The sequence below is a fragment of the Schistocerca serialis genome, chromosome 9, assembly GCF_023864345.2.
Source record: "Schistocerca serialis cubense isolate TAMUIC-IGC-003099 chromosome 9, iqSchSeri2.2, whole genome shotgun sequence".
Classification (NCBI taxonomy): Eukaryota; Metazoa; Arthropoda; class Insecta; order Orthoptera; family Acrididae; genus Schistocerca; species Schistocerca serialis.
In genome coordinates, this window is record NC_064646.1 from 63,819,536 (window position 1) to 63,845,589 (window position 26,054).

Consider the following 26,054-nt stretch of genomic DNA (forward strand, 5'->3'; position numbering starts at 1 on the left):
TATTTTCATCTCAGTTCCATCCCATCCTATCCCATCCCATTCCCAACCAAAACTCCTGTGGGTGGAATGTCTTTGTAACTTTCATTGCTCATCCAAGCAAATTCCAAAACTATGAATTCAGTACTAATATTTGCCATTTTTAATTAGCTTCATATCGTATTCTTAGCATCCTAGGCCTACCCTTATGGGTAGTATGTGGTGTTTTCTCACCAACAGTAAATTTTCACATACATCTATCTTTATGCATGCAGGTGGTTTCCTTTTCTTTCTTGCCTTTAATCTGTACAAAGTAAAAATTGGTGTAAGATAGTCATGTAAATTGCCAGCATGTTGTCATATTTTTGCTGAAACAGTGTACTATAATTTTTAAACAGACACATTCTAAAATTATAGCAAGATGTCAGAACTATGATCCATAAATCATACAGGTAACTAAACTAAACTCAGATTTTCTCCAGAGTCACTCCAGTTCTTCCTTCCTCGAATCCCCCTCTTCTTCCCTATTAATCCCCAGGAGCACTAGTGGTCTCCTACTAAGTGTTACACCCAGGTATTTGTATGAGATGGCTGATGCTAACAGTGACCCATTGATGTTGTGCACAGTTTTACATTTCTGAACATTTAAAGCATGTTGCCAATCTTTGCACAACTTTAAAATCTTATCAAGAGCTCACTGAATATTTATACAGCTTTTTTCAGGCAGAACTTCATCATTGGTAACTCATCATCTGCAGAAACTCCGAGATTGCTATTAATATTGTCTGCAATGTCATTAATATACAACATGAACAGCAATGGTCCCAGCACACTTCCCTGGGACATACCTGAAGTTACTTCTACATCTGACAATGACTCTCCATCCAAGAAAACATGCTGCGTGCTCCCTACCAAAAAGTCCTCAACCAGTCACAAATTTCACTTGATACCCATATTTCCATACTTTTGTCAATAAGTGCATGTGTGGTAGCCAGTCAAATGCTTTTCAGAATTAAGAAATACTGCATCTACCCGATTCCCTTGATCCAGAGTGTTCAGTATGTCATGTGAGAAAAGTGAGAGTTGGATTTCAAATGGTCATTGTTTTCTGTATCCATGCTGGTTGGCACACGTGGAACCACTGATGCTTAGGCTTAATTTACTGTGTCTGTAAAAGTTCAATATTTTAATAAATTGTTTCTTTTCTTACAGTATAGTTGTTTGAACATCAAAGAGAACAGATATTTCTGAGCTAAGTCTTTTATTTATATCAAGTTTATAATACACTTGTACATACAACTCATTTGCCATGTCCATTGCTAGTCATCATCATAAATCCAACAGGCGGCCTTTTTTTAAATTGCTATGCCATTCTGCAGGACAACACAATCTATTAAATGGCTGAAGTCTTTCTCTTGAGTTCAAGTTCCTCCTGTTCACATTATTTCATTTCAGATAAAAGAAAAAGAAGACCATTTATTTGTCTCATAAAATCAGTCAACAATATTTGGATTGGTGGCAGGTGGTGTGAAACGTATTTTCACATCAATAACACTCATATTAGGCAAGTTTCTGCGGAAGTCAGCCAGAGTATTGGCACCTTGTCTAGGTGGTCTGTCAAATGGGAAACCCATGGCCCTTTTGTCAGGATACTTCTTGTTACGTATGCCACAATAACTTGAGGCATCATCACAAGTTTCTGCATCTACTGATTGGTCAACCTGAAAAGCAAAATTTTATTTATTGTCATATTGTGAAGAGAAAGCAGTGAAGTCAATAGAGTATGACATTCCTTATGGTAATGAATGCAGTCATCAAAAGGAAGGAATGTTTGCTAATACATAAAGTATTTACTATCTAAATGCCTGTTAGAATGCTAGATTTACTACATGCAAAGCATATGTTAAAATTAATGAAAGTGTGTGTGTGTGTGTGTGTGTTATGATACATCATCATAATGTGTACATTGATTGTTATTTTTGATCAGATAAAACTTTACTCTGTAACAACTTCAGGGAGAGAGGTACAGTTAGAAACATTGGGCAGCAACATGTATCTTGAGGAATTTGTTCCTCTATTCTTATTTAACCTGGTACAGAGCATAATGACATGCATTTTGTTAATAATCATCAGTCTTTGAGCTACTGTGCTGCCCATTCCTCTTTCTTCTGCCACCTGTGCCAATCTATTCATCTCTGCATATATTATACCATGCTGGATGCTTTCAGCACTGTATTTACATATTCTAAAAGTTGTATGCCCCCTCCTTTTTTCCTCAATCTTTTGATCTCTCCTTGATGGCAAGTTCACTATACTTGTAAGCCTTAGCAAATGTCTCACTAACCTCTCCATTCATATAATGATTTTTCTGCAGACTTTACATCTTGCCTAGTCTTTCTAGTACCACTTCATACTGCACTGTATCTATTGACTTAATTTTTATACCCTTTTTTTCACAATTCATGCATCAGTTATGTACAAAGGGGTGCTTTAGAGGCAGAGTTCCAGAAAAGTTTTCCCTGATGCTGTGCCAGTATTTGATACTAGCAAACCCATTTTGTAGAGAGCCTTCATCTGCCCCAGTCCGTATCTGGGCCTACCAGCTTTGGACATATTGTGTGCTCTTTCTTCCTATGTAGCTTTTTTGCTATTTATTGTACTCTGTTCTTCCCAGTTTCATATTAGCAAGGGACTATTTTTTCTCATTACTGATCTGCACCACAAAGTTACAACATATTGTGCAAATGATCAATGGGACAGCCAACTAATTGATTCATATTTTCTGCCTTTATTTCACTTATCCTTAATCATATGCTATTTTAAGTTGCTTATCCATTCCAGTCAGTGTTTCTTTTAACTCTTCCTTATCTTTGATCAGAAACTCGTATTCATTTGTGTATCTTAATAAAGTGCCTGATTAAGTTGCACATTTATTCCTTCTGTTCAACAAAAAAGTTTGGTAAGGTGCATCATTGCCTTACACTTTTTTTAAGATGAACTTGATTTTACCAGTTTTCTGCTTTTATTATTCTCCCTTCACAAAAAAGCAATAAATTAAAGCATTATGTAGATTTGATTAATAAACATACTTATAGAAGATCTCAACTTATCGAAGATCTCAGTTTTATTTATGTGCCACTATATCCACTCTTTAATAGCATTTGTGGCTAATAATAAAAGGCAGATTCAGGTGTACAGTAATGTACACAGGCATCATATAATTATAAAAATAATTGCCACATAGGTGTTTCAATCACATCTATGAATCCTAACAGAGTTTTGTATTTTGACAAAAATTTTGAATGAGTGCCTAAAAAAATTTTGAATGGGTGCCTAAAGCTAAGGCAGGAAGTCAACAAAAATTGAGATGTACATTAAAAACTTTTCTTACCATCCACCACACCTGTAAACTGTCTGAACATATTTTTGATAGCTAATCTCTGTAAGCATTGTAGAAAATAATATCAAATGGGACCTCCATTGTTACACTACAATGATACACTCATAAGGGTACTCATAAAATGGACAGTAACTGAATATTGTTACTAAAAAAGCAGCAACTGTTCTCAGAACAGTAATACTTGTATACAACACCTGACCAAAAGCATCCGGATATCTATTAGTGGACATTGATAAGTGGCATGTCCAGCCCTTGCCTTCCTGACGTCTTGAACTTTGCTGGGGACACTTTCAGTGAGATGTCTGAATGTCTGTGGAGAAATGCCAACCCAGATGCTACTTTATGACAACATGCTTTGTCATGCTACATTTAGCATTTTTTAAAGTGTAATAAGAGAACCACCCCCAACCATGAAAAGTACCGCTATGCTGCAAAACTATCTCCTTTATACTTCACCATTGACCCTACACTTGACATCAGATAATGTCCTCTAGGCATTTGTCCCACCCAAATCTTTCCACTGGATTGCCACAGGGTGTAGCACAATTCAGCTCACAAAATCACTTGTTTCCAATCGTCCACTATCCAGTGGCATCACTCTTAACAGCACCTCGAGTAATGCTTAGCAGTGATGACTGAAATGTATAGCTTATGAAGAGCTGCATGGCCATTCTTTCTAACTCCCAATACATAGTCCCTGTGCTAGCTAGACTGCTGGTAGCACTTTGGAACTCCAAGGTGATTCCTTTCACTGATTTCATCTGATTTTTTACAGCCACCCTCTGCAATGCTCGACGGTCTGAGTCTGTCAGTACATGAGGTCTGCCTGGTCTTGGTTTAGGTGTGGCTGTACCACTGCTTTTCCACTTCACACAGGCATGACATTAAACCCTAATCTTCCTTTCTTACTTCCACTTCACACTCACATCTCTACCAGTTGACTTGGGCAACTTTAGAAGGGTCGAAATGCCCTCATGGTTTTGTTACTAAGTGACGTCCAATGGCTAGTCCACGTTCGAAGTCACTGACCTCTCCTGACCGACTCATTCTGCTGACAACACAATACTCCTTGACTCCTTGTATACTGGTGAACCCATCTCTTATGACACCTAGTGGTCAGTTCCGTATTACATTGGGGTGTCCGGAGACTTTTGATCAGATAGTGTACATTTGCATTATGTTTACATCTACATCACTACTGTGCAATTCACAGTTAAGTGCTTGTTAGAAGTTTCATAGAACCACTTTCAGACTATTTCTTTACCAGTCCCTCTCAAGTACAACATGGGAAAAATGATCATGTAAATTTTTCTGTGCAAGCTCTGATTTTTCTTATTTTATGACAATGGTCATATCTCTTTACATAGGTGGGAATCAACAAAATATTTTTGCATTCAAGGGAGAAAATTGGTGATTGAAACTTCATGAAAAGATCTCACCACAATGAAAATATCTGTGACACTCTCTCCCCTATTTTGCAGTGATCCAAAAAGAGTTGCCCTGCTTTGAACTTTTTTTTAATGTTCTCCATCATTCCCATCTAGTAAGGACTCCATAACATGCTGCAATACTCCAGAAGAGAATCTGTTTGTTTGCAGCCAGTTTACTTTAAATAAAATAAGAGAATATTCTTGACTGATAGCACATAACTATGCAAGCAGTATCAACAGTTGCTAGTTAATGTAACCAATACAAACAACATATAATAGCTAACTCTCACTCTTAATTAACTCACTTTACTGGCTTTCCATCATTATGGGATGGGATGTGAAGGAATGAAAGATTTTCTAAAATTTGAAGGAAATGAAACCCTGCACTTAAAATATCAATTCTCTGTACTCTAATTTGCTGAAAATGGCATTAGGCACAAAAAATAGGTAAAAAAACTCATCATACAGTACCTAGCTCATTTCAATCTTTATGTTTATGACTGAAATTATTTCAAGGATAAACATGACAACAAAAGCTCTTTTATTACTTACCTTATCATCATTATAGTTTGAGATCATGACAAAAAGTTCACAAGGGAATCCTTCAGGCGTCCCCTTAGGGATGAGCATGTGCTGAGGCCAGCCACAACCACAATAGTTAAACCTGGACAAACCTTCACTGTCTGTTGGCCGGTTTGTTGTGAGATCACGGAAAGTTTGCTCAAAGGGAATGGTCACAGATGACTCCGTTGATTTCCGCCTGATTGTATTATTTCCACTTTTCACTGAAAACAATAAGTCTTCTTGTAGGATATGTTCATAACTTTTCTATAACATTTCAATGAGCCTTAAGGAAAAAAAAGATAAAAATATGTCAATGTTACAGAAAGTCCATAATGCCTCAGCTATTTTTCCCAAAAACCATAAGGTGCCTTTTCTCAGGTGTTTTTAAAGACATTTTCAGTTGCACTTTTGTGATGTGTTGCTTGATCTTTTTGTACAGGCAGAGTATATCTACACAAATACTGCTCTGTGGCTCTTTCATATGACTACTATTACCAACAGAAGATGTCATTTCTATAATTAAAAACAAAATGTTGTTCAAAGTGTAATTTTAGATGGCCAATCAAATACTGCAATGTGAAATTACTGTAGTTCAATATTCATTCCAACAATATTTGTTGTCAGTGGCATCAAAGCACAAAGAATAATCAATATCTCGAGTGATAAGTGTTTAAGGGTGTTGTGGTGCAGTTCGCTATCTTCACAGCCCTATCACACAGGCACTACACTCAGTCACTGATGAAATAATGATTAAGAAGCATGTTGCTGTAAAGTTCTATAAATATACTTGGACAAAACATCACATGAGACTAATTTAAGGACAGTCTGTCAACTTAGTGTAAAATATTACACTTTTAAACAACATTCTGTTTATTGTTGAGTGCCCTTAATTAGGGAAGCTTTTTGCATAGAGTTTTTGTAGTTTTATAAAAGAAAGTGCATTTATAGAAATTGCAAGAAAGCCTGATTGCAAGATTGTTTTAACATTCCTCATAGGATAAATTTGATTGTGTATTTCAACAATGTAAACCAACAATTGAAAATTTTCAAACAACTTATGGGAATTCAGCCAAGTAGTATTAACAGTGACTGCCAATATTTCGGCAGGAGCACATCCCGCCATTTTCGAGGCAAACTGCAATGGACAGGTGATGTACAGACAAATTTAAAACCTCGGTTCTCAGACTAATGCAGGAAAGCTAACACACACACTGAACACCAGTACCACCAAAGACAACCAAAGTCATAGATATTGATAGTGAGACTACGAACTAGCAGGTGAGGTAACATTGACGTTTTTTTGACAAGGAAGAGAGCAGGATTTCAAACAGAGTATAAACAAAAACCTCTATCCCTCTTAACAAGGTTGCTCACTAATTTAATCTCAAATGCCTCCTTAATAACACTGTCCCAATAGCTGGACGTGCATGCCAATATGTCGATGTTGTTGTATAACATAGGGTGATCAGTATCCGAGCAATGATTGGCAATAGCAGATCTACTTGGCTGCTGGAATTATGTGCCATTTAAGCCCAGTACATCACTCCTCCACAGTCCTGATTGTTTGACCAATATATGCCATGCCACAGCTACAAGGAATGAGATATACACCCACCTTACACAAACCAAGACCGAAATATCGGCAGCACTGTTAATACTACCTGGCTGAATTCCTGTAAGTTGTTTGAAAATTGTATACACCAGGAGGAACTCAGATCTAACAATTGAGAACTCTAATACCATAAAAACAAAGATGATGTAAAATAGTTCCAAATTTAACAATGTTTATAAATAACAAAGAAAGATATAAAGTAGACAGAACTAAACATGAATTAACTGGTAGAATCATCTAGGATTCTAGATCACAAAAGAAACTGTGAAATACTACAACAGGAAATATCATAAACAGCAAGAGTATTTTCATTTGAAACTATGAACAGTTATAAGTGACAGAGATGGCAGATAATAGAATATTCTGTTGCTGGACATGCTTTGTGAAAGAAAGCCAATGATTTCTGGTTCACTTTATCACATAGGCAGTTTGAATTCTTTTGACAAAAACATTTGGTTCTGAGATTTTTTTTTTAATTAGAAACTGACTTTTCAGCATATGTTTGATTACTACAGTCCTCATCTTACATTAATGTCTCTTATTGCACTTTTTCCTAATTTTTATTCCCTATCTCTTGTTTCTGCTTTTAACTACCATGCCCTTTACATCCATTTAGTTTCAATTTTTTACTCTATTTTATATTTTTCAGCTTCTCTTTTAGTTCCTGTGACCTTTCCTATGTGCATCCTTGTCTTTTACTTTTTGTCTCTCATTGTACACCATTCTTGCATCTAGTTTTCAATCCCCAGTCTGTCCTTCCATTACCTGATCCGTTGGATGCTCACTATAACTTTCAGCTTTTTTAGATTTTATATCTTGTTTGTTGTCATTTCATTCTGGATTTCCCTCTTTACAGATTTAATCTTTAAACCTTCATTTATTTGTCATTGATCATTTTACATGGGACTTCATCATATGTAGATATCAGTAGTGCAGTCAACTCAAAGGGTACAGCTACAATATTAAATACTAAAAAATCAACATTGTTCATGCCAATTGAATGAGTACAGCCACAATATTAAATAAAAAATCAATATTTTCCACATCATAGAAGTTTTTTATATTATAAATTGGGTTCTTTAAGCCAGTTATATAAATATACTTTTATTTTTTAATTTGTGTGTATCACAGAGAGAGGAGAAATTTATTAAAAATTTTGAGGCCATTGACTTTGTGAGAGTTTACTGTTCTTGCTACCCGTGCCTTGGGACATCAATGTTTGCCTTATAGCTCACATTGAGTTTGTGAATTTTATTTCATGCCAGCATGTTCTTTAACATTGTTCCCGTACACACACACACACACACAAAAAAAACTGTTACTATTCTAAACCTGGTAGAAAGAGGGAAGCATTACCCCATTGGACCAGCGTTGCAGATTTTCTGACAATTTTTTGTTTTATTTTTAAAATGTTACAGATATGAGAGGAATGAACCCATATGAGTAAGCCAAATTAGATATGTGAAGGAAAGAGCACTATGTATTTCGTATGGCACTAATTACTATTAACCACATCTCTCGGTTTCCACACGAGGTGCGCAACCTATGAGATCTTTTTGCGAACTTGGTTGATATATTCTTCCCAACTGAGTTTGGTTCACTATGTGTTCCTAAATGTTTGATTTATTTATTTTCTATTTTCTTAGACTGCCTAAATAGAAGCTAGCTAAAATAAAAAAGAAAGGGTCAAAGGACAGAGCCCTATGGAACACCAGTATCAATTTTTCACTAAGGTAGGTTATCTGTTTATAAGTGAGACAAACTTTCTTTTGTTGTTCAAGTAGCATATTGCTAATGTAAATCTGTGTACATCATAATGCTATAATTTTGTTAGTAATATGTTAAAAGTAATGCTGTCATATGCTTTACTTAGAGCTACATTTACAACTGTTCTTTCCAAATCACTGTGAACAGGGTATGTCTCATTATAGCAGTTATTACAGCTTTCTCCTTCTCCATCCACTTATGGAGCATGGGAAGGATTATTGCTTACAAGCCTCTGTGTATGCTACAAATAGTTGTAATATCGTCTTTGTGGTCTCAAAAGGAGTGATACATAGGGAGTAGTAAGATATTCCTAGATTCATCACTTAATGTTGGTTATAGAAACGTTCTAAGTAGGTTTTCGCTGGATAGTTTGCATCTATCTTCAAGCATCTACCAATTACGTTCTTTCAGCATATTTGTGACACCCATGGGCCGAAAAAACCTGTGTCTATTCATCCTGTCCTTCTTTGTATCCCTTCAGTGTCACATTAGTTCTGTTTGGTATGGATCCCACAAACTTGAACAATATTCCAGGATGGGTCACATGCGTATTTTGTGTGTGCTCTCTTTTGGAGACTAATTGCTCTTCCCTAGTATTCTACCAATTCTCATAGTAAAGTGGCACCATCTTGTTATTTTCAAAAGCAGTTAAAGTCTGACTGCCAGTTTCCAGAAGAGCTGCACTGATAGTTCTACCTGCCTGAAATCCATATTGATTGCTGCAGAGGAAGTCATATTTTCCAAATATATTACTTAAATGAAAGTAAATGAGTGATTCAAATATTTTCGAGAACATTGCCATAACAGCTTAGTATTAGTAAGAGCTCAGTATTGTAATACTTTTCACTTCTAAAGTAAGTATTGTAACAAATTCCTTTGCTCAGTCTTCAGTTATCATCACTTTTGTATATTTGATACAATATTAGCATGTTTTCTCTAATTTGTACCAATTATTTTGTATAACAGTAAACTTCCTTATTTTTATATTTACCTGAGGAGCTAAATTTTGTTAATGGACAAGAAGAATAATCTTTTATTTTTAAATTTTCTGATAAGTTATCAAAAACATTTCCAACTCCATCTTCCACTTTACACTCAAATAGAATGCGTATTCTTTAACTTATTGATGAATAACTTAAAGGCTCCAACCTCTAACCTCTTATCCATGCCACACCAAGTTAACTGGTTTCAGATGGTTGCTTATGGCAAAGTTTTGTCCATCCAACTATGTCCTACTTAATCCTTGTGTAACCTCATCTTCTCCAGACCTCCCCTTTGTTTTGCCAGGTGAAGGAAACATGGTTGAGATGGCTAGTGTTTCTGTGAAACCCAGTTTGTCTGTTTTTCTTATAATTAGAAGACTAATTTATCTTTTTTATCTTTATTTTGCAATTTTTCCATTTATAAATGTTTAAGATCAGGAAGTTATACTAAAAACCAAAGCAGCTACTTACAGTTTGTTGTGAAACGATCAAGCTCAATGAAAAGGAGTCTTTGATCTCTCAGCAAGAGAGTAATGCCTCGTTCATCAAATTTGGGTGCCAAAAATATTCTCACTGTTCCTAATCGTTGAGGACCTTTGTTATTGACCTGAAAAGAATGTACACATATGCAGCTTTAATGTTCTAGTTGATTACCGATCACATCATTAAAATACAAGAAAAATATGAAAAAAAGAACACATGCAACTCAAATGTAGTTTTAAACCTAAATCTACATTTGTGCTCCACAGTGGTGAAGTGGGGGGTACATATAGTAACAGTCTCATTTTCTCTCCTACTTTATTTATTTGCAGATGATGCATGGGATGAAAGACAGCCAGAGCCCTTCAGTATGGCACCAAGTTTCTTTAATTTTGGTGTTGTTGTCATTACCAAAGGTACATTTTGGAGGAAGTAATGTGTTTCATGACTCATTTGTTAATGTGGACTCGGAATTTTCTGAGTTGCGCTTTCCATAATCCAGAACATTCCCCTTCTTATGGCTCCCACTGTGATTTGTTGAACATTTCTATAACACTCTCACTTCGACTTAACAAATACATGGTCGATCATGCAGCTCCTCTGTGATCTTTTCTAGTACTCTCATTTATCCTACATAGTAAGTGTCGTAGAGTGATGAACAATACTTAAAAAATGGTCAAATAAGTTTATGTGTAAATTACACTTTCTTACAATTCTTGCAATAAATCTGATTAAATTTATGTGATGTCACCTTAAAATCATTGCAGATGGAAGCTCCTAGATATTTGAAAGTAGTAACTGATTCAAGCAATTCATCACTGATCATCTACTCAAGCAATGTTGAATATAATTTTATATTTATGTGGATTATATTCCAGTTAAGTTTGGAGTCAGTTGCACTCTTTGCACTGGGCACTGATGACCTTATCTCTGAATATTGTATCAAGTTTCCAACAGACTTACTTCCAGGTGCACAACTGTGCAATCTAAGAAAAGCCTCATAAAGTTACAGACTTCATCCGCTATGTCATTTATGTAGGCAGCCCCACAGCCCTGCAGCCAGGCGAATAGTGCAAGTTTTGGTGTTCTCATAGAGATAAGTCATTTTAGATTATAAAACCATATAGTTTAGTACTGATTACATGTTAAATAGGTGTATTAGTGTGCCTTTTAAGTTAAAGGTTTTATTTTTCTTTACATAATATAGCAGAAAATGCAAAAAGACCATACAGTCATATTTTCTGTTTACGTTTTGCCACCGCAAATCTATAGAATTTCATTTTGTTGTTCTTTGCTCTCTCCAGCAATTTAACTGTAGCGTACCTCTTCATTATTTAACTCACATTTCCAGAAAGTAGCGTAAAGTTTAAGTTGTTGTTTCAGAAACTCTGCACTGTTGTTTTTGTTTACACATAGTTGCATAAAGGCCAAATTTGTGAAAACATATTTTCGTGTTTATCTGTAATTTAACTGACTCATTCTTCATAAACTATTATGTTTATCATGAGTGAAAAGTGCTTGACTTGCCGTAGAATTGTTAGGTTGGGGCTTTGGTGTGTTGGATGCTGTAGTTTTTTCCATGTGGGTGACTGTAGTGGCGCGGGAATAGGGGAAGTAAATGAGACTCATCAGTAGTTTTGTAGGATATGTAGTAGAGATAGGAAGATACTAGAACAGGAGGGGAAAATTGCTGCCCTTCAGGCTGAGTTAGGCAAGGACAGGGGAGATCTTGACAGGTTAAGGAGGGAGAAGGGTAAAGAGACGTGGGAAGTGGCAACAGGCAACAGGAGGAACAGGCCTAGAATTTGACAGCTTTGTGATGAATGTGGAAAATAGATTTGACCTGTTGCTTCAGTTAGAAGCTGGCGAACCTCAAGCAGTTGCAGGTGTAGACAGGGCACAACAAACTTTCAGCAGCAAATTGAAAAGTAAGAATGTAGGGAAATTAGTAAAGAGAAAGAAAGTGTTGTTGTTAGGTAGCTCCCATGGAAGAGGTGTTGGCCAACTTTTGCAGGATGAACTAGGATCAGAATAGCAGGTCACCAATTTTTTTTAAAACCTAGTGCTGGTCTGAGCAGGTGACAGAGGATTTAGGATCACTTTGCAAAGATTTCACTAAGGAAGATACCATGGTTATAGTGGCTGGGGCAGTTAATAGTATTGACAGAGAGCCTGGGTACAATATAGGTTGTGACCTGGCAAAGATTGGATCAGCATCGAAGCATACTAGTGTTGAGTTTGTATCTGTTCTTGGGCGCCATGACCGACCTCATTTGAACTCTTCTGTCAAGAGAGTTAATTTGGAGTTGGAACGGCTGCTTATGTTGGGTGCAGGGTCACACATTGGCATGGTTCCTATTGATTCTCTCAATAGGTGGGATCATATTAGGCATGGCCTTCACCTCAATAGGGAAGGGAAGGGTAAACTGGCTGGGAAAATAGCAGGAAAGTTAAAGGGGGGAGGCACTGTCATGAGTGATAAAATACCAGTGGTTACAGGGTACAGAAAAGACCCTTTTTTAGGGTAGGGAGGACAGAAAGAAAACAAATTTCAAGAGAGGTTAGAACTGAGACAAACCTTCAGTTTGAGAAAGAAACCAAAAAACATAAATCTAGCTTATTACATCAGCATAAACAGCTATTGGTTAAGAATTTTCAACAGTCAGCAGATATTTCAACTCTACCCAATTTTAACTCAGTCAGTGTGAAATGTCAGCTATCTTCGTTGCATCAAAATATTTGAGGACTGAGAAATAAAATGAATGAATTAATTATCTGCACAGATGAATTAGAGTCTTCAAACCCAGCTGACATAATCTGCCTCTCTGAACATCATGTGACCACTGGTGTAGAGCTTTTAAGTGTTACAGGTTTTAGGTTAGCATCTCACTTTTGTAGAGCAGAAATGGAGAAAGGAGGAGTTGCCACATTCATCAGGAACTGCCACAAATTTAAGAACCTAGACATTCAAAAATTTTGCCTAGAACAGCATATGGAAGCACGTGCAACAGAAGTTGAATTTCACAAAAAATCCTTCGTAATATTAAGTGTATATCGAGCACGTGCAGGTAACTTTAATCTGTTCGTAAACCACCTTGAAGCTGTACTGGCCCATTTAACAACCAAAAACAAAGAAATAGTGGTTGCTGGTGATTTCAATGTAGATTTCCTTAAAGACTCTCCCAATAAGAACTTATTTGAGTTAGTAACACTATCATTCAACTTAATTCCCACTGTAAAGTTCCCCACTAGGGTAGCCAATTGCTCACAAACAGCCATTGATAATATCTTTATAGAAAAGTCCAATGAACAAAATTATATTACAAAACCAATAGTCAATGGCCTCTCAGACCATGACGTTCAGTTCCTTCTGTTAAATGTTAATACTGACCAGGATATAAAATCTGTTAAATCTGAACTCAAGAGGGTAATCAATAAGCCAAAAATTGATTATTTTAGGACACTCCTCAGAGACATTTACTGGACTGATGTTTACAGTGCTCATGGCATGAATGAAAAATATAACACTTTTACTAATAAAGTTCTTACCTTATTCCCCCCAAAACTAAACAAGGTTAGAGCAAAGTCTACAAAGAAGCCATGGATTACTCAAGGAATAGGGGTATCTTGTAAAACAAAAAGAAAACTGTATCTGTCAATCCAAAACAGTTCTGATGTTGATGCTATAGCACATTACAAGAAATACTGCAAAATATTAAAGACTGTAATATGGACATCAAAGCAAATATATTACAAGGAAAAGATAGTCATATCAGAAAACAAAATAAAGACAATATGGGGTATAGTGAAGGAGGAGACCAGTAGAACCAGACATGAAGAGGGACAAATAGCATTAAGACACATTGGTGACAGATGTGTATAGTGTCGCAGAACTTTTTAACAAGCATTTTATAACTGCAAAGATGGGGTTGTCAGGTTCTGCAGGTGCTGCTATGGAATACCTTAGTCCAGAAATTTCAGGTAACTTCCATAATATGAATTTGACCCTCACTACCCCAGCAGAAATAATGTCCATCACAAAATCTTTAAAATCAAAAACATCTAGTGGGTATGATGAAATATCAACAAAGTTAATTAAAGAATGTGATTCTGAGTTAAGTAACATATTAAGCTATCTGTGTAACCAGTCGTTTATCAGTGGAATATTTCCTGAATGGTTGAAATATGCTGAAGTTAAGCCACTGTTTAAGAAGAGTGGTAAAGAAATAGCATCTGGTAACTAATTACATGTGGGGTCCCACAAGGTTCCATTTTAGGGCTCTTACTTTTTCTTGTGTATATCAGTGACCTTTCATCAGTAACATTACCAGATGCCAAGTTCGTTTTGTTTGCTGAATGATACAAACATTGCAATAAATAGCAAATCAAGTGCAGTCTTAGAAAGATAGGCTAATAAAATATTTGTGGACATTAATCACTGGTTCCTAGACAATCTTTGTCACTAAGCTTTGAAAAAACACACTACATGCAGGTCAGAACTTGTAAGGGGTGTCCCACCTAATATATATGCCTAACATACGATGATAAGCAGATAGAAGTAGTGGACAGTGTTAAATTCTTGGGGTTACAGTTTGATAATAAATTCAACTGGGAGGACCACACCACAGAACTGCTGAAGCGTCTTAACAAATCTCTATTTGCAATGCGAATCGTGTCAGACATAGGGGATATAAAAATGAAAAAGCTGGCATGCTATGCTTACTTTCATTCCATAATGTCATTAGTTTTTGGCGCACTTCATCAAGCCAAGCTAAAGTTTTCCAGGCACAAAAACGTGCAGTGATATTTATATGTGGTATGAGCTCAAGAACATCCTGCAGAAGCCTGTTTAGGGAACTAGGGATACTAACTACTGCTTAGCAATATATTTATTCCTTAATGAAATTTGTCATTAAAAATATATCACTTTTTCAAACCAACAGCTCAATTCATGGAATCAATGCTAGAAATAAGAATAATCTTCACAATGATTTAAAATCTCTTACTCTTTTAAAAAATGGTGTGCATTATTGAGGAACACACATTTTCAATAACTTGCCAGCAGCCATAAAAAGCTTAACAACCAATGAAATTCAGTTTAAGAGAAGCCTAAAGGATTTATTGGTGGTCGACTCATTCTATTCTATTGACAAATTTCTCAGTAGAACCAACTGATTAGTGTGTATATAACTTCTGCACAATTTCAGTGCAGTAATGTGTTCATTGTAAATAAGTATTATAGTAGTTCTATTACATGTTTATCACATTATAAATAAAAAACCTTTTTTTATTTTAAATTCAGTGCATTAGTGTTTGTAAAATTATTCTTTCATATAGTGTTTATTAAAAAAAATGACGATCATTCCACTTGGGACCTGTGGAACGGTACATTAGCTTATTTGTTTGAGTTGTAAATATTTGTCATGTATTATTGTTTTTCTGACATGTTCTACATCCTGATGGACCTCTTTACTATGGATCAATTGGAATGAAAGTAAATCTAATCTAATCACGTACAGCAATGGCCTTTAGTTAAAAACAATGCATTGAGTTCTGTCCACAAGGAAGTCTTCAATCTAATCCAATGTCTTTTTGGATATTCTGTATGCACTTATTTTAAATATTGGATGTTGGCTTCTGTCTCAGTTTCTTTAGCTGATGTTTGTTTGACAATGATTCAGACATTTTGACAGCACAAGTGCCTGGCATCGTCAAAGATTTACCCTTCATTATTGGTGGTGAACCAGTCACTACCAGCCATGGAGGGTGAAGCTTTGATAATGCTAGCCGCTTGGGCTGGCGAACTGTCGGAAAAATCGTCAAACAAATGTTACCCAAAGAACCCAAGACAGAACCCAACAAGTGACTATGAAAGCCTCAACAATTTTATCAAAAGCTTTCTGGGAGCCACCCTGAACTCCACCAACTACTAACTTCTGGTTACCATGAATGAGCAGAAGAAACTTTGTTTCATATGATCTGTGCTTCTGGAAATCATGTTTATTCCTACACAGGAGTTGTTCGGTATCCAGAAATCTCATTACATGTGAGAATAGTACATATTCCATAACTCTGCAAGAAATTAATGGCTGTTGGATAGTTCTATAGTTCCAAGTGTGCATCTTGTGATCCTACTCATAGACTGGAATGACCTTCATTGGACAAGTTCCTTTGCACCAGTTATCTGCAGTAAAATAGTTCTCAAAGAGGGGTCTTTGCATATTGAATGTAAAATGTAATGAGCACCCCATCAAGTCCAGTGGCCTTGTAGCTGTAACACTGTGTTTTAATTAATCAGTGTGGACTGAGCTGCAATCAAGTTATCCACTATAACAGAAATAATTGTAGAAATATGTGAATGATATATCAGTCAAATGATTTTTGGTGCATATATAAGATTTTCTATTTCCTGGTTAACATTCTGTGCTCACACTCCTTCCTTTATGCCTCATACATGCAAAGAAAACAGGATAGTGAAAGTGAAACTGTTAATTAATCATGCCATCAGTGATGCTAAAAATAGCCATCAGCTTCAGATATAAAAAAAATAATATTTGCCAGTTGATTAAATATAGTGTTATCATAACAAAAATTAATCATTTCAGTTATTTACCAATAGTATAAAATATACTGTTTCCTTACATTTATTATGTATGTGAAAGGTTTGTGGTTCAAATGAGTTATTCTTGCAAAGACATTTCCTCTTGGAGTAAAGTCCATTCCTCTTGTAAGATTTACATCATTTTGATCATATGTTGTTTCCAGCTGGTTTGGAGCTTTTGACCCATCAGTTTGTACTGAGAAACCTGCTATGTTCACATTATCAAATTGAAGCTGTGGAAGAAATAGTTCAGTGTGTCATTTAGTGTATTCTTTGTATCGACATTGGCAATTTTGTTTCCACTTTAAACAGTTTTAATAAATAATAATAAGATTACAACTTGCCACTATTTTTATTTTGTGCAAAGCAGTTAATTCTCATATCATGTCACTTCTGTGTTTCAACAGTTTCAGATCCAAAAATAACATCCATTATGGAACTAACTGAAACAGACTGGGATATTCCCTCATTATTCTTAAATTTTAGCCTCTATGTGACATATTATATTTTCACCCTACATACATTAGCAGAAAACAGTTACTCTCTCTTCGAGATGTCTGCACTTACCTTTTGCAATGTGTATGGAGGGAGGGTTGCTTTGTGTTCTTGGAAAACGTCATCAACAAAGGCATGCCATCGATAGAATACAGGATCTCTCATTGCAGTAGCTGAGTCTCCCATCACTCCAAAGGTTTCCTGCAAGATTATAATGAGAAAAGTCAGTTACCAGAAGGTGTCAGGCTAGGCGATAGTGGGCTACATTCACAACTGTAACAACATGGATTCACTACTACATAACGTTAATACTGAATATTAAAAAAAATCATACTTTCTAACTCACCAAATGTCTGTTATCAGGGTCATGGCACAAAGCGAGAGCAACGTGGCCTAGATTGTGCAAGTTCCCATAATATCGGCGGTTGATGGATATTGTACTTGACTCCATGATGTTACCAAGAATGTCTATGCCACCGTCTTCAGTCAGTTGCATCTCCTGGCCATTTTCCTAATAATCAAAATGAAAATTTATATTTTGTATATAATAAATACAAGCAAGGAATTAAGGGAAGGTAATGGGAAATAGGAGATGTTAACACAAGCTATTGAAATCACATTTAATATGATTTATTTAGATGTCGGTATTTAGAAAACCTTATCTTTGTAGTGTGACAAGATAGATGAAAGCTGGAGTTCTTGCATAAATCTGATATGGCAAGAAAAGGAAGAATTTTCTCTTAGTGATGTCATCAGGAGAAACTCAATTCCCATGTTATTGAGTTCTATTTTGTATACTCACTGTTGTTACACCAGGAAATTTGGATTATGATATAAAATCCATGTTGTGTGAAAATAAAGGCTTTAGGGAAACCTATGCAATATGGAAACCTGTGACAATGTGAAAGGTGGACTACTCCACCACATCTTCAACATGTATTTTAATTTTTTTAGTCTGCTAATCATCATACATTCCAGACTCAGCGTACATAATGTAAAGTTTTTTATTATTATCATCATCAACATTATCATCATCAACCAAGTTCTGACACTGAATTTTTCCTCAGTAACATAGAGTGGTGAGGTGATCCATCAGGCAATTCATTGCTCCAAACTGACTAAAAAACTAAATAGTCAGTTCAACTTTTTAATCATTATTGTTTTCCAATGTTGAATACTTATAGTGGAGGGTTTTTAATATTATTGTTTTTCTAAGCTTCAGCAACCTTACAGGTAGATTTGTTCATAACCATGTAGTAGACTAATCTCTCAAACATACAAATTAAAAATAAACCTTCCCAAGAGATTAAAACTTCATATTGCACCAGGGCTCAGTAATAATAATGGGCTCAAATAATAATGGACATATCTGCAACTCTGTCTAGGCACCTGAAGCTCAGTTGAAGAATAACATTAGAAAGTCTTCATTAAATTGTTTGTGTGGTTAATCTGTACTGTATATAACAAGAAAAGTTTTTTTTCAAACTGCTGTCAGACACATGAGCTCTCTGGTCTCTTACAAAGTGTACATGATATTGTGTTTGGATAAATATTTTCCACACTGGAGGGAGCAAGGTCAGTTTATGTTTTCATGTGAGCTGTTGGATTTTCAGTTTTTATTTAATGTTAGTTTATCTAATATCAATGTGATATTGATACATATAACTGCTTTCAGTGAAACTGTGTCCATTTAGGGGTGGGGAGGAAGGGAGGGGGGGGGGGGGGGGGGAGTGAATCGTTGTCCAAAAATTATTAGTTAGAAGTAATTAATAGTGTATACTACATGCAGCTCATAGTTTTGTTCTTTCTAGGTGCTTGTTGGTCATCCAAAAGTTTGAAGCTTACCTCCATTTATATGTTATAACTAAAATTCTTGTTTTGTATACATTAATTCGCTGAGACCTCAGTCTAATAGCATACAATCATGTTAGGAATCAATTTGATTAGTGTCATTTGAGATGGTCCTGTGTATGAGAGTAAGGAATCAAGTGCCATACGTGAAAAAATAAAACTTTTGTTCCAGTGAAACCACACATTAATGAGGACAATAAAGTGAAATTTCTATGTGTATGTGCTGTAACAGAAATCTTTAGTTACGTCAGTGCCCTGTGGTACTGGAAATATTTACCTGTATAACTGTGCCACGGTGGATAGCATCAAACATGCGATCTCTCCATCGCTCCAGATCTTGGATGTCAAATTTAAGTTGTTCTTGCTCACGATCTACATCCTACGCAGAAAACAGTAAATACAGCCAAGGGTTACAGTATGCTTCATGGATGGATCTCATAAATCTTAATAAAAAATTTAATCAATGAAAAATAACTCTTTTTGAAACCAAATAGTAAAAAGCTTCAAGGATATTAGGAGATTTTTCACAAAGGACGAGGAGGACAGATTAGTCTGGGCAGTGAAAATTTGCTAACTGTGACAAATCAGATTCATAGCTTACACTGAGCGTAACATTGCTGTTGCGTGGTGGCCACACACGGCTAGCCACAAAGCTGTCCAGCTTTGGGAAATAAGCTTCCTTGATTGGCTCTGATAAACTCTGCAAACGCTTTACACGTCCAAGCTTGTTACAAAAACGCTCACAGTTGTACCTAAAATATATCAGATTTAAAAATAAGATAAGAAGAAAGAAAGAATCACCTATATCATTTGTCATATTTAATTTCAATAACAAATTTGTTTATATGAATTTTAATGCTAGATACATGTATTACAAATATATCTTAATACTATCATTGTTTCCTTGATGTATGACAACCCTATTCTCCTGGGGATGGCATGTAATCCAATTTTTGAATGTTGATTTCATAGATATAGTTTATGTAATAGGGACAAAACAGAGATGAAACAAGTTGAAGTGGTACTTTCATGGGCAATTTCTAAGGATCTGCACCATTCACTTCATATTCTATGCTATCTAACAATATTTTACACATCATCAATGAATCCTTCTCCACAGATTGCTTCCCAGACATACTAAAGCATGCAAAAATCCTACCTATATATAAGAAAGATGACCCAGAAATCATAGAAAATTACAGACCAATCTCATTTGTCATCTTTTTCAAAAGTCATAGAGACCATAATGAAAAACAGGCTCATGGGGTACTTAACAAAGTTAAATCTTCAGAGTAAAGTTCAATTAGGTTGCCGGGCTGGCAAAAGCACAAAATCAGCTGTAGCTCATTTATCAAATGTTATCATCAAAGCACTAGACAAAGGAGACCAACTAACAGGGATCTACCTTTATTTGACCAAAGTGTTGAACTCATACACCACACAATTTTGCCAAACAAAATGCTAAATGCACTAGGAGTAACAGGAGTAACAAACATGTGGTTTCATTCATACCTGCAAAACAGGGTCCAACAGGTGGAAATCACTCAAACTAACTCCCAATCATACCTTTCAAACCCAGAATATATCAATATAGGAGTCCCCCAAGGAAGTGTGCTGGGCCCAATCCTCTTTTTTAATATAAATCATCGATTTTCCACAAAGTGTCAAACATGGTGAATCAGTACTGTTTGCTGATGACAGTAACATCTTAATCAAAGCTGAGTTGCCAAGTGTGCTCAATGCAAAAGCTGAGAAAACACTTAAGCATGTATGTCTGTTGATAGAGGCAAATAAATTAACCCAAAATGTAAAACAATAAAATAAAATAAAATAAAAAATAAAACAGTATTAGTTTCCACTTAAACAGAAAACTGAACAGCACCAAGCTAAAAGATAATGACGAGCACATATAATGTGTACCATCAACAAAATTTTTAGGTATGCATGTCGACTCTCAACTAAATTTGGTCGAGCACACTGCAATACGTGGAAAGCGAATAGCATCAGCATGCTATGCATTTTGGATAATAAATTCACTGTGTAGTAGCTCGTGTACTAGAACTGCATATTTTGCATATGTCCACTCTATAATTAGTTATGGCATATCCTTCTGGGGATCAACAGAGCACAACAGACAAAAAATATTTAAGGTGCAAAAAAGGGCCATACAAATCATAATGAAAAGTAGCAATAGATCCCATTACACAGAGTTATTCAAATCTTGGGGTATATTGAATACATTTTGCAGACAGTAATATTCATAAAAAAACACATTGACAAGTTCCCGATAAACAGTTCCATACATGCACATGAAACCAGTCACAGACAACACTTACACCTCTGTGGGAAAAACAAATCTAAAACTCAAAATAGCATGTTATATAATGGGATTAAATCGTACAACAATCTTGCACAAGGGATCAAAGACATAAATGAAATAGATAATTTCAGGAAATCTCTAAAAAAATTTCTCTTGGAAAAGAGTTTTTATACTGTCAAGGATTACTTGGAATGATGTAAATATATAGTTATATGTAAAAATTATCAACTGTGTTATTAATTGTTTTAACAATGTATCTTTATGTTACAATATTCATGAGTTCCGATTGTGATAATTATAAATTTGTGTGCCTATTGTATATACTTATGTTGACAACATCCATACAACCCTGATTGTCTACGGATGGATAAATAAATAAATAAAAAACAGATAAATAAATAAAATTTTATGGACCAGGTCATCTGAATTTACTTAAAGATTAAAATATCTGCAGGGATCATGTTTACTTATTTGCAGTAATCATCTTCTAACTATAACTGCAGTAGCAATCTCTTTATTTTTATTGTCAACTTCAAAAGAAAGATTTTACCAAAACCAGTATGTAGTAACTTCTTTTCCTTCCAGTAGCTTTGAATGTCATGAAGTCCTTACAGATGGGAATTAACAGTTTTATTCACAGTAGACCATGCCAAAAGACAGTAAAGTGGACAATATAAGAGATATATGTCAAAAGGAGATTTAGAATTTGCGACACACATACACACACACACACAAAAGCAAATATATATACCTCATCTTAGAAGATAGATGTTATTCAATCTGTATATTGAGCAAGCAATAAAGGAAACAAAAGAAAAGTTTGGAGTAGGTATTAAAATCCATGGAGAAGAAATAAAAACTTTGAGGTTCGCCGATGACATTGTAATTCTGTCAGAGACAGCAAAGGGCTTGGAAGAGCAGTTGAACGGAATGAACAGTGTCTTGAAAGGAGGGTATAAGATGAACATCAACAAAAGCAAAATGAGGATAATGGAATGTAATCGAATTAAGTCGGGTGATGCTGAGTGAATTAAATTAGGAAATGAGACACTTAAAGTAGTAAAGGAGTTTTGCTATTTGGGGAGCAAAATAACTGATGATGGTCAAAGTAGAAAGGATATAAAATGTAGATTGGCAACGGCAAGGAAAGCGTTTCTGAAGAAGAAAAATTTGTTAACATCGAGTATAGATTTAAGCGTCAGGAAGTCATTTCTGAAAGTATTTGTATGGAGTGTAGCCATGTATGGAAGTGAAACGTGGACGATAAATAGTTTAGGCAAGAAGAGAATAGAAGCTACTGAAATGTGGTGCTACAGAACAATGCTGAAGATTAGATGGGTAGATCACATAACTAATGAGGAGGTATTGAATAGAATTGGGGAGAAGATGAGTTTGTGGCACAATTTGACTAGAAGAAGGGATCGTTTGGTAGGACATGTTCTGAGACATCGAGGGATCACCAATTTAGTATTGGAGGGCAGCGTGGAGGGTAAAAATCATAGAGGAAGACCAAGAGATGAATACACTAAGCAGATTCAGAAGGATGTAGGCTGCAGTAGGTACTGGGAGATGAAGAAGCTTGCACAGGATAGAGTAGCATGGAGAGCTGCATCAAACCAGTCTCAGGACTGAAGACCACAACAACAACAACAGAAGATAGATTAAGGAAAGGCATTTGTAGACTTAGAGAAAGCTTTTGACAATGTTGAAAATTTCTCTGTTTCAAATTCTGAAGGTGACAGAGATAAAACACAGGGGGTGAAAGGCTATTTACAATTTGTTCAGTAACAGGAGGCAGTTATAAGAGTCAAGGGGCATAAAGGAAAGCAGTGGTTGAGAAGGGAGTACGACAGGGTTGTAGTCTATCCCCATTGTTATTCAATCTGTATATTGAGAAAGCAGTATAGGAAACAAAAGAGAAATATGGAGTAGGAATTAAAATCCATGGAGAAGAAACAGAAGCTTTGAGGTTTGCCGATGACACTGTAATTCTGTCAGAGACAGCAAAGGACATGGAAGAGCAGTTGAACGGAATGGACAATGTCTTGAAAGGAGGATATAAGCTGAATATCAACAAAAGCAAAATGATGATAATAGAATGTAGTTGAATTAAATCAGGTGATGTTGAGGGAATTATTACAAAATGAGACACTTAAACTAGTAGATGAGTTTGCTACTTAGGGAGCAAAATAACTGATGATGGTTAAAGTAGAGAGGATATAAAATGCAGACTGGGTATGGCAAGAAAAGTGTTTCTTAAGAAGAGAAATTTGTTAACATTAAGTATAGATATAAGTGTCAGGAAGTCTTTTTCTGAAAGTATATGTATGGAGTGTAGCTGTGTAAGGAAGTGAAACATGGACGATGAATAGTATAGACAAGAAGAGAATAGAAGCTTTTGAAATGTGGTGCTACAGAAGACTGCTGAAGATTAGATGCATAAATCATGTAACTAATGAGGAGGTACTGAACAGAATTAGGGAGAAGACAAATTTGTGGCATAACCTGATTAAAATAAGGGTTTGGTTGGTAGGAAACATTCTGAGACATCTAGGGATCACCAGTTTAGTATTGGAGGGAAGTGTGGGTGGTAAAAATCATAGAGGGAGACCAAGAGATTAATACACTAAACCGATTCAGAAGGATGTAGGTTGCAGTAGTTACTTGGAGATGATGAAGCTTGCACTGATAGAGTAGCATGGAGAGCTGCATCAAACCAGTTTCTGGACTGAAGACAACAACAACAACAACAACAACAACAACAATGTCAGCTTAGCTCATAAGTGACTGTGACACACAATGTCTTTGACAGCAATAATGAAAGAGAAGGGGCTAGGACAGAGCCCCGTGGAACACCTGTACCAATTTCCAGAAAGGGAGAGTGTCTATTTCTAATTGAGAGAAATTTTCTTCTGTTGTTCAGGTAGAAAGAAATTACTGCTAATGTAAATTTTTCTACACATTAACACTCTAATTTTGGTAGTAGTATGTTCAAAGGAATGCAGTCAAATGCTTTACTTATATCACATAATACAAGTGACACTGTCTTCTTATTCTCGAACGTCATCTGGTGTTCTATGGGTTGGTATGTAGAAGGCTAGATCCATTAATCTTACTCTCTGGGTGGGAAATACCTAAGAGAGAGATGTCATCGGGAAAGACAAATTGGCTCTAAAAGCCAGACTGTGGAATGCCGGTCTCTTAATTGGGTAGGCAGGTTAAATAATTTAAGCAGACAAATGGATAGGTTGAAGTTAGATATAGTGGTAGGCAGCAAACTGTGATGGCAGGAAGAACACCACTTCTGGTCTGGTGCATATAGAGTTATCAATACAAGATCGAGTAAGGGTAACACACAAGCAGGTCTACTAATAACTAAGAAAATAGGAATAATGCAGCTATACCAATATGAAGTGAATGCATTGCCACAGCTCACCACAATATCACAATTTTATATTGCTACTGTGCTGCTACTGTGAGTGGCTGAAAGCAAGGGAAACTACAGCTGTAATTTTTCCCAAAGGCATGCGGCTCTACTGTATGATTAAATGATAATGACATCCTCTTGGGTAAAATATTCCGGAGATATAATAGTCTCCCATTTGAATCTCCAGGTGGGGACTGCACAGGAGAAGTAGTTACCAGGAGAAACTAGACGCATTCTGTGGGTTGTATTGTGGAGTGTTACATCCCTTGATTGGCCATCAGGTAAGTTAGAAAATATAAAAAGGCAAATAGGTATGTTGCAGTTATCTACAGTGAGGACCAGTGAAGTTTTGTAGCCGAGGAGGGACAGGACTTCTGCTCGGGTGAGTACAGTGGTTACAAATACAAAATCAAACAGGGGTAATGCAGGGTAAGTCTAATGAGAAACAATAAAATAGGAGTGCCAGGTAAGCTAGTATGAACAGCATAGTGAACGCATTATTGTATCGAAGATAGACATGAAGCCAGTTTATATGCCAGCTAGCTCTGCAGATGATGAAGAGATTGAACAAATGTATGATGAGATAAAAGAAATTATTCTGATGGTTAACTGTGATGGGGGACTGAAATTCAATAGTAGGAAAAGGAAGAGAAGGAAAAATAGTAGGTGAATATGGACTGGGGAAATGGAATGATAGAGGAAGCCACCTACTAGAATTCTGCAGAGTATAATTTAATTATCACTAACACTTGGTTTAAGAATCATGAAAAAAGGCTGTATACATGGAAGAGATCTGGAGACACCGGAAGGTTTCATATTGATAATATAATGGTAAGACAGAGATTTTAGAAACAGATTTTAAGTTGTAAGATATTTCCAGGGGCAGATGTCGACTTTGACAACATTTATTGATTATGAACTGTAGATTAAAACAGAAGAAATTGTGAAAAGTTGGGAAATTAAGGAGCTGGAAGCAGGATAAGTGGAAAGAACTGGAGATTGTTGAGAATCTCAGAGGGAGTATTATACATTGATTGACTGGGACAGGAGAAATGAATACAGTAGAAGATGAATGGGTAACTTTGAGAGATGAAATAGTGAAGGTTGCATAGGATGAAATAGGCAAAAAGACAAGGTCTGTTAGAAAT

General features: G+C 35.9%; 1 protein-coding gene across 1 annotated transcript in view; it reads right to left on the bottom strand.

The window, feature by feature from the left end:
• Positions 1-1,220: 1,220 nt before the first annotated feature.
• The window catches only part of LOC126418463 (phenoloxidase 1-like), a 29,627-nt gene continuing 4,793 nt past the window's right edge, over positions 1,221-26,054 (bottom strand). The window contains exons 6-13 of the mRNA XM_050085232.1: positions 19,761-19,911; positions 19,437-19,538; positions 17,655-17,819; positions 17,381-17,509; positions 16,855-17,046; positions 10,204-10,339; positions 5,359-5,591; positions 1,221-1,697 (exon numbers count right to left, since the gene is read on the bottom strand). Of these exons, the coding sequence (XP_049941189.1) occupies positions 1,470-1,697; positions 5,359-5,591; positions 10,204-10,339; positions 16,855-17,046; positions 17,381-17,509; positions 17,655-17,819; positions 19,437-19,538; positions 19,761-19,911 (1,336 nt within the window). The 3' untranslated portion in view covers positions 1,221-1,469. The remainder of the gene's footprint in view (positions 1,698-5,358; positions 5,592-10,203; positions 10,340-16,854; positions 17,047-17,380; positions 17,510-17,654; positions 17,820-19,436; positions 19,539-19,760; positions 19,912-26,054) is intronic.